Below are 10,442 nucleotides of genomic sequence, written 5' to 3'. Positions count from 1 at the left end.
TTTCTTGCAAAATTAGCACAAAAATAGCCAGTTTCTCATTTTGAGGCAGTAATATCTTTGATTATTTTTTTCCCAGACAACAATAGACATGACGGCGATTTCAACCTGACACATCTGACGGTATCAGTAATAGATTCATATATTGGTGTAAAATATCACAGCTCAAGACTTTTTGGTTAAACACTGATACCTGAGTTTGAACATATCACCTTTTCAAGGACATGCAATTTGTACAATTCAACCAAAAATCGTACAAAGCAGAAATGATTGCACATGTCAAATTTCGTTTCGATAATCTAAGAAATACCTGCGTCAAACATTTTGTTTTTAACTGTCGGGGGATGAAGAGAACTCCATTGTGGAAAAGAAGATGAAATTAGAACTCAGCTACAAAATTCCCCTAAAATGCATTTCCCTTGTCCACATTTTTAAAAACACATTTGAGAATTTGTCTCAATAGCGATTTCACCACATTCTTCAGCTCCTCTCTGAATTTGTTCTGGGTTGCTGCATAAATACATGCTTTCAGGAAACAGCTCAACAACTTGAGAATATTTCCCGTTTCAGTTGCGATACATTCAGGGTCGTTAAATTCACCTCGGTAATAATTAGGGTTTGACAGTCTGGTAATGACCAAAGTAGCGGAACGTGTCAACCAAAGCAGTATGAAACTGACAGATACTGAGAACAATAAAACGATCGACTTCCTCCGGTTCTCCATCTCTGTATTGCTTTGATTCTCCTTTCTGTGTCCACGAAGTTTAATCCGAGTTCTGTTCGCCATTACAATACGGCGGATGGTTAAACAATTAAATGAGACAATTAAGATAAATGGAAGCCAAGCAACCCAGGTGCTGTAAACCCAGACAAACGCTATCCCTGGAGATGAAGCAAAGAAAGTTACACTTGACTGGCAGCCCCATTGGATTTTATTAAGGATTTGCTCTGAGTCATATGCAAACAAAAGTGGAATATTTTTTAACAAGGTCAGGACGTAAATGGTTATTAATACCGCCGTTGCGGTTCTTTCTGTACAATATAGTGTTTTAAACTTCTGGCAGCAGATCACCACAAATCTGTCAAATGTGAAGGAAACGGTGAACCAAACAGTTAAATCGAGACTGGTGGCACCTATGTATATAATGAACTTGCAAACAGGTGTGTAGGAGAAGAAGGAAAGAGAAAAATGATAATGCAAAATGCGATATGCGATGACATCATGGATAATGACCAATAAATCCGATGTTGCCATGGCTACCAGATAGGCCGAGATGCATTTAGAAAGACCACAGTTTCCTCGTAAGATTATTAGAACAGTCATTCTGTTCGCTGAAAGAGAGACAGAGAAGGCCGGTAATATTGGAATGCACGTTTGAAATAGAGGGGAAGATACTTTTTAAGAGGATGTGAATACTTTCTGAGTGATCTACAAAACAGGAAATGTACCCATATTTAATGTGGTCCCATCTATCTGTATGGTATTGTCAGACTGTCGAAAGAGCAACAAAAGCCTTTGCAGGCCGGTAATATTGGAATGCACGTTTGAAATAGAGTCGAAGATACTTATTAAGAGGATTTAAATACATTCTGAGTGATTTACAAAATAGGAAATTTACCGATAGTTTTAATGCTGTTGTCATCATTCTGTATGGTATTGTCAGACTATCGACTAATCAACGAAAGCCCTTTGCATGTGACACTTTCATGAGGGTTGTTAGTACATCAGCTATGCTCCAGATAAAGCAGAAAAGCCAAAGTGTTCAAACACTGCTTTTGACATTGTTATGTGAACACTGACAATGGGAAATATATGGTATGCAACATTAACTCGGATCAATTAAAATTAATTCGAAAGAAGCAAGTTGAATGGCTGACCTGGAAGACAAACAGCTGCAAGAAGTGGATAGTAAATCTCCTTCAATTGCAAAACCAGTGGTTTCCCCATTTCTGAAAATGAATGATTCTGCAGGCGTTGAAGTTCTGTGGCTGCAGTGTGACCAACATAAGGGAGAGGTAATCTGTATTTGTACATGCATCACATCTCCCGAGAGTCAATTATGTTAACTCATCGCTTACATAAGTTACAATCGTGTAGAATGTTTTATTTCCACAATACACTAAATAAAATAAGATCTGATCCTGTCATTCTAGACTTTACTTTCATTCTCTTCTCGATGCGTTGGACCCCAAGTGTCATGTATTTAACTTACTTATGCATTTAAACAATTGTCCTTTGCAAAAAAAAACAACAATGTATAGGGAATTATAGAATATAGAACATAGAACATTAAATTGCACTACAGGCCCTTTGGCGCCACCCTGTCATATTAATTGAAGCCCATCCCACCTACACTATTCCATGTACGTCCATTTGCCTGTCCAATGACGACTTGAATGCACTGAAACTGGGCGAATCTACTACCGATGCTGTAGTAGAATCTACTACCCTTACTACTCTCTGAGTAAAGAAACTGCCCCTGACATCTGTCTTGTCGCTATCTCCCCTCACTTTAAAGTTGTGCCCCCTCGTGTTTGCTGTCCCCATACTTCGAAAAAGGCTCTCCATGTCCACCCCATCTAACACTCTGATTATCTTGTATGTCTCTATTAAATCACCTCTCAAACTTATTCTCTCCAAAGAAAACAGACTCAAGTCCCTCAGCCTTTCCTCGTAAGACATTCCTTCCATACCACACAACATCATAGTAAATCTCCTCTGCACCCTTTTCAAAGCTTCCACATCTTTCTTATAACGTGTTGACCAGAACTGTACACAATACTCCAAGTGTGGCCGTACTAGAGCTTTGTACAGCCGCTGCAATATCTCCTGGTTCCGGAACTCAATCCCTCTATTAATAAATGCCAAAACACTGTAAGCCTTCTTGACTACCCTGTCAATCTGGGTGGCAACTTTCAGGGATCTGTGTACATGGACACCGAAATCTCTCTGCTCATCTGCACTCCCAAGAATCCTACCATTAGCCTCGTACATTGTATTCTGATTACTCCGGCCAAAGTGTATCACCTCACACTTGTCCACATTAAACTCCATTTGTCACCTCTCAGCCCAGCTCTGCGTCCTATCTATGTCTCTCTGCAACCGACTACATCCTTCATCACTATCCACTACTCCACCGACCTTCGTGTCGGCCGCAAATTTACTAACCCACCCTTCTAAGCCCTCATCCAGGTCAGTTATAAAAATAACGAATAGCAGTGGACCCAACACCGACCCTTGCTGTATGCTGCTCGTAAATGGACACCAAGATGAACATGTTCTATCAACTACAACCCTCTTTTTTCCTTCAGCAAGCTAATTCCTGCTGCAACCTGCTATGTCTCCCACAATTCCATTCCTCCGCATTTTATATAATATCCTACTGTGGGGGACCTTATCGAACGCCTTGCTGAAATATATATATACATCACATCCACCGGTTTACTCTCATCTACCTGCTTGGTCACTTTGACAAAAAAACTCAATAAGGTTCGTTAGTCACGATATACCCTTCACAAAACCGTGCTGACTGTCCCTGGTCAGATTATTCTTTTCTAGATGGTTATAAGTCCTATCTGTTATGATCTTGTCCAACAGTTTACCAACAACTGAAGTGAGACTCACTGGTCTGTCATGACCAGGGTTGTCTCTACTACCCATTTTGAACAAGGGAACCACATTTGCTATCCTCCAGTCCTCAGGCACTATTCCTGTAGACAATGATGATTTGAAGATCAATGCCAAAGGCTCGGCAATCTTTTCCCTTGCTTCCCAGAGGATCCGCGGATATATCCCATCCAGTCCAGTGGACTTGTCTATTTTCACACTCTGCAGTAGTCCTAATCCCTCTTCCTTGTGAAACTCAATCTCTTCTCGTCTAGATATAAGTATCTCTGTATCTTCCTCGCCAACAGTTTCGTTTTCTATAGTGAACACTGTTGAAAAATATTTATTTAGTGCTTCCCCTATCTCCTCTGACTCCACACACAACTTCGCACTATTATCCTTGATTGGGCCTAGTTTAACTCTCGTCATTCTTTTATTCCTGATATATGTATTGAAAGCCTTAGCATTAATCCTGATCCAATCCACCAGCAACTTATCATGTCCCCTCGTGGCTCTTCTGAGCTCTCTTTTTAGGTATTTTCTGACTTCCTTGTAACCCTCAAGCGCCCTAACTGAATTTTCATATTTTGTCCTAACATAAGCCTTCTTCTTCTTCTTGACCAGGGATTCCGCTTCCCTAGTAAACCACGGCTCACGCGTTCGAAATCTTCCTCCCTGCCTGACAGGTACATACTTATCTAGGACAAACAGGAGCTTTTCCTTGAATTAGCTCCACATTTTTAATGAACTCATCCCCTGCAGTTTACTTCCCCATTCTACTCTTCCTCAATCTTTCCTAATTGCATCGTAATTTTCCTTGCCCCAGCTGTAACTCTTGCTCGGTGGAGTACACCTATCCCTTTCCATCACTAAAGTAAACCTGACAGAATTGTGATCGCTGTCTCCAAAGTGCTCACCTACTTCCAAATCTAACAGCTGGCCAGGCTCGTTACCCAGTACTAAATCTGAAGTGGCTTCGCCCTTGTAGATCTGTCTACATACTGTGTCAGGAAGCCCTCCTGCACACACTGGTCAACAACTGACCCACCTATAGTACTCGTACTGTAGTGATCCCAGTCAATATTTCGATCGTTGAAGCCCCCATGAACTACCCTGCCTCTCTCACTCCTATCGAGAATTGTTTTTTTTTTGGTCATTAATCCCTGAAGTCTGTAGTCTGGTCTTCCCAACTGTCAAAATTTGACTCCACACCTGTATTGTAGCTCATCATATTCGAACAATTGTCCAGTTTCTGAAATTGCATACTCAGTTGCGAATAATGGATAAGGGAACAAGACTAGATTAACAACTTTGGAGGATTTTGTTTCCACATCCTACCTAATTTTACGTGGATGTTACCGTACTACATTCCATCCTCCCAGCCAATAAAACGTTCTTGACAATCTGGAAACATGCTGTTGTTCATCTGAAGGCCTGGGAATGGACACAGCACGGGATGGTTTTGAGTTTTCATTCCAGATAACACTAAATATCTTCAAGCAAGCTATTCATGATAAAGAATAGAGGGTGAGATTGAGGATTAATGCCATCGTTGGAGAAGTGGTATAAAAAATGCATTGGTTGTGTGACGATGCTGTCAGTTTGAAAGGCTATTTCGTCCTTGTTTCTGGAGAGGTCCTAAAGGCAGAGGTGCTTTAGCGTCTAGTTAAATAATGGCATGGAAGTGGTCAGTTCTCCCAGTTCAAGTTTATTTCTCGACTTAGTTTTAGCTATCCTGCTGGAGTGCTGGCGAGTTGCAAGCTTCAGTAAAGGGTTATTTTAACTTTCTCTTTGGATATTGTTCCTTCCGGCCTGTAAGAATCTGTGTTTGAATTTACCTTTTTTTTGCCATTTATCGGCTATTGCTGTATTGGAACAGTTCATTGTTAGTGCGTCGGATTGGTGGAGTTTTTCCACTGTTGGATTAATTATAATTCTGCTTTCTTTTGATTGTGCTTCCAGTGTAGTGTTTAAAAGATTTTTGACTTACTTAAAGCTCAGTGATTTGACGAGTTGTATCAGATCTGGAACACCCACTTCACATCTTCCTTTGTAACTGGACAAGCTTAGGGTTCAGACCAACTTTTTAAAATATTTGGAGGGCGTCTGGCCGAGTCCATAACGGTTCTTCCCGTGACTGATCCTACCATTCCACCTTGGGTTTAGCATTGTTGAACTCAAAGACGAATGGTAGGTGTCATTATCTTCTGCTCTGGTTGTTCAATTCGATTGATTTAATCAGTGTTTTGTGCAGTAATGGCTTTCAGTCACTGAAAGATTTCTGGGGGGCGGGGAAGAGATATGCTGGTTATACAAAAGGCAAGCAAGGTAAAGCTATTGGAAGTCAGGCTGTGGTGCTGGAAAAAAAAAAACACAGCATGTCAGGCAGCATTCGAAGAGCAGGAAATGCAAGCTGGAATTGCCAGACAGCTGGAGTCATGTTTACCTTCGTCTGAGAAAGGGAGAGGTAATTACAGAAATTGCCCAACATTTACATTTGCAGCAAACACCATCGCAATTTTGGGAATTGATGAGATTCAATTGGATATGAAGCATTTCGAAGATAAAAAGTAGCTGCAACAGTTTTAGTTACGGTTAATGCAGAGGAAAGATTAAAAAGTAAAGAATAATTCTAGCAGAAAAAGAAGAAAAGGAGAGGAATGCCCTCACACAAAAAATGGGAAAAGAAAGAGAGGAAAAGGAGAAAGCGATAGACTTTGACCTTCACAAATTGGCACTTAGAAGGGGAAGTCAACTTAAAAGTGTGGAGGGGAAGGTGGAGGAGGTAATCTTAGTGAGGGCGATAGTGATAATGCACAAAACCATCATAGCCAGGGCCATGGTGTTAATCTGTTTAAATTTATCCGTGCATTGTCGAAATTTTATGAAAAGGATGTAGATGCCTTTTTAATTTCTTTTCAGAAGCTGGCTAAACAAACAAAGTGGCGAGTCACCATATGGTCTAATTGATCCAAACAAAGTTGGTAGATATAGCGCGTGCCATATTTCCATCACTATCAGAAGAGGGATTATGAGCGTATGAGATGGTGAGAAAGCCATACTGAAGTGTATATGAGCTTGTACTGACAACTGACAGACAATGTTTCAGGAATCTAAGGATGGGCCCTGGTCGACCATACATTGAGTTTGAAAAGATCAAACAAAGTAATTTTGTTCACTGGACAAAGGCGTTAAAAATAGATCAAAGCTATGACGACCTTAAAGACAATAATTTAGGAGGAGATAAAAAGATCATCTCTTGATTTCATGCAACCTTGTGTGGAAGATCAGAGAGTTAAAACTGAAAGGTTAGCAGCTGAAATGGCTAATAGTTATGGATTGGTTCATAAATCAAAACTTGGCTACCAACATCAATTTCAATTCATAACGAATAGAAATTAACCTTAAGAGAAATCCTCAGGTGGCAAGGGCAAACTAGACCTCATCGAAGATAATAAAGATAGGTTTCCACAGTTTATAATGGAAACCATAAAAAGGAAAGAGAGGGCAAAAGGCAAAGGTGAGTTTACTACAATGAATTATACCATATCTGAATTCACACTGTTGGTGGTTTAGTAAAATAAATGGGAAGACGGATCTCGTAAAACTGGATGAGCCAGTGAATTTCGTTGGAGTGGTAACAACATACAGAGTGGAGGCGAGAAAGCTGCACCAGAATGTATAGGTACATTTGAGGTTGGTTGAGAAGGAAGTGCCATATCTTCATAAACCATTTGCTTGCAACGGTAAAGATCCTAGCAGGACTTGTACACTTATTGGTCCTAGGGGGTGTTGCTGAACACAGAGAAGTGCATGTTCATAGCTTCTTTAAAGTGGATAAAATAGTGAAGAAGGCGTTTGATATGCTTTCCTTTATCGTTCAGAACTTTGATTACAGGAGTACAGAGGCCATGTTGCGGCTGTACAAACATTGTTTAGACCACTTATGGAATATTGCGTGCAATTCTGCTGTCCTTCCTATCAAAAGGATGTTGCGAAACTTGAAAGTGTTCAGACAAGGTTTACTAATATGTTGCCAGGGTTGGAGAATTCGAGCTATAGGGAGAGGTTGAATAGACTGGGACTGTTTTCCCTCGAGTGTCAGAGGCTGAGGGGGTGACCTTATACATGTTTATATAATCATAACGGGCATGGATACAGTGAATAGACAAGGTGAAAGTGGGTACTACAACTGCGGGAGATTAGAGTCAAGATTAGAGAAGTGGTGGAAAATCACAGCAGCTCAGGCGGTCTCCGAGGAGCAGGAAAATCTATATTTCAAGGAAAAGCCCTTAATCAGGTATGAGCCTTGACGTCCTTTCCCTGGAGTGGTGGAGTCCAGAACTAAAGGGCATCAGTTCATGGTGAGAAGAGAAAGATATAAAAAAGAACTAAAGGTCAACTTTTTCAAACAGAGGGTGGCGCGTGTGTGGAATGGGCTGCCAGAGGAGGTGGTGGCGGCGAGTACGTCGAACACAGGACATAAAAAAGAACAGCACAGTACAGGCATTCTGTCCATGACGTTGTGTCGAGGATTAATCCTAACATAAAATAAAATACCCTACGCACTCCTCAATTCACTGATGCCAACGTGCATGTCCAGCAGTCACTTATTTGTCCCTAATGACTCTGCTTCCACCACCACCACTGGCAACGCATTCCATGCATTCACAACTCTCTGCATAAAGAACCTACCTCTTACATCCCCTCTATGCTTTTCTCCTAATGTCTTAAAACTACGACTCCTCTTACCAATCAATCCTGCCCTGGGGAAAGGTCTCCGGCTATTGATTTTATCCATGCCTCTCATTACCTTGTACACCTCGATCAGGCCACCTATCTTCTTCCTTCTCTCCTGAGAGAAAGTTCCGAGATTAGTCTACTACTCTTCATAAGGCAAGACATCCAGTCCAGACAATGCCCTGGTAAACCTGCTTTGCACCCTCTCCAAATCTTCTGTATCTTTCCGATAGTAGGGAAACCAGAACTGGACACAATATTCCAAGTGTGGTCTCACCAGCGACTTGTAGACCTGTAGCAAATCTTCGTGACGCTTAACCTTGATCCCACTATTAATGAAAACCAAAACACCATATGCTTTCTTAACAACACTATCCACTTGGGTGGCAACTTTGAGGGATCTGTGCACTTGAACAACAAGATCCTGCTGTTTCACCACACTGCCAAGAATACTGTCTTTTGTCCTTTACTCAGTATTTAAGTTCGACATTCCAAAGTGCATCACTTCACATTTATCCATGTTGATCTCCACCTGTAATTTCTCAGCCCAGCTCTACATCTTGTCTAAGTCGCGCTGCAGCCTGTAATAACCCTCGGGGTATTATCCACGGCACCTCCAAACTTTGTATCATCTGCAAATGTACTAACTTATCCCTCAATTCCTCACCCAAGTAACGAAGCAAAACTACAAAGAGCAGAGGTCCATGAATAGAGGGATACCAGTCAACACTAACCCCCAGGCAGATTGCTTTCTATCTGCATACACTCTCTGCCTTCTGTCAGCCAACAAATTCTGAATCTAGATAGCCAAGTTTACCTGTATCCCATTGTTCTTGACTTTATGAATGAGCATATCATGACAACCTTAAAAATGCCTTGCTGAAGTCCATGTACACCACATTAACCGCTCAATCTTCATTGATTTGTCTTGTCACCTTCTTAAAGAACTCAATAAGATTTGTGAGGCAAGACCTGACCCTCACAAAGCCATGCTGACTGCCTTTAATCATGCTATGCTTTTCCAAATAATCATAAATTCTATCCCTCAGCATTCTTTCCAAAACCTTGATGATCACAGACATAAGACTGACTGGTCTGTACTTGCCAGGGATTTCCCTATTACTGCTCATGAAAAGAGGAAGAAAATTCGCTTCCTTCCAATCGTCCACTACCACTCCCATGGAGAGTGTGGATTCAAAGATCTTGACCAGTGCAATTGCAAACTTTAAAAGGCTTCTAGATTGAAGGCTTTCGAGGAATGTGGGCTGGGTGCTGACAAGTGTGAATAGATTGGGTTGAGGTATCTGGTCAGCATGGACGTGTTGAACCACGTTTGTGTGCTGTATATTTCAATGACTTTAAGGCCGCATAGACCAGGAGCAGCAGGTAAAGAAGTTACATGAAGCAGGTGCAGGATCGCATCAGTCTTTGATGTTGATGAATGAAGAGATTTGTAACGTAGAAAGAATATTGCCGGGAAATGTGCGAGTCTGTGGAATTCATGGTACGAAGAGAAGTGATCCATTATGAAGAGGGAGATTGGAGTGTCAAGAGAAAAGTGGAGAAGCGTTGGCATGAATACTGGAGAAAATCAGCTTCAGGAATGCAATTTGCGCTTTATAACGATATCGCTGGATCACAGGTAGGAGTGCTGTCTAACGTGGTTGAAACACCAGGGGAGAATCAGGCAACTGAGCCCTAAAAGGTATAATGCTATGATTATTTTTTTTCTTGACTGTGTGATAACAAGGTCACAAAGTTACCAGTTTAAAAAAAGAGGAGAATTCAATAAATAAAGAGAAGAATGTTAGAGATTTCAGAAGCCATGTTTGATCGAATGCTTGAGCCAAATCATGAACAGAAGGAAGTCAAAGTGGATATTTTATTTTTTATATATTTATCTGTGTTACAACAGAAAGATGGAAAACTAGCAGTTTAATAAAAAAAAAACCGTATGCAGAAGAAGAATCTGCGTGTAGTCCCGAATGTTACAAGCTTAAGATGATGTCTTGATGAGGAAATGGATACCATCATACATTCAGGCGGATGGGAAATGGTCAGAAGTTCATCAAAGCGTATTACCAGTGGGTTGTAAAAA

The 10,442-nt window shown here is 41.0% G+C and overlaps 1 protein-coding gene across 1 annotated transcript; it reads right to left on the bottom strand.

Moving 5' to 3' along the window:
- Window positions 1–400: 400 nt before the first annotated feature.
- LOC148136365 (putative G protein-coupled receptor 139) lies at window positions 401–1,945 on the bottom strand. Its single transcript, XM_087983789.1, has 2 exons — window positions 1,876–1,945; window positions 401–1,329 (listed from the first exon to the last, which is right to left on the bottom strand). The coding sequence occupies exons 1-2, from the start codon at window positions 1,943–1,945 to the stop codon at window positions 401–403; spliced, it is 999 nt and encodes a 332-aa protein (XP_087839915.1).
- Between the last annotated feature and the right edge of the window lie 8,497 nt (window positions 1,946–10,442).

This window comes from Chiloscyllium plagiosum, unplaced genomic scaffold, assembly GCF_037043375.1.
Source record: "Chiloscyllium plagiosum isolate Xiang-an unplaced genomic scaffold, Cpla_swu_hap1 HiC_scaffold_46, whole genome shotgun sequence".
NCBI lineage: Eukaryota > Metazoa > Chordata > Chondrichthyes > Orectolobiformes > Hemiscylliidae > Chiloscyllium > Chiloscyllium plagiosum.
Note: the sequence above shows the minus strand (reverse complement) of the source record. Positions and strands in the feature narration are given on the sequence as shown.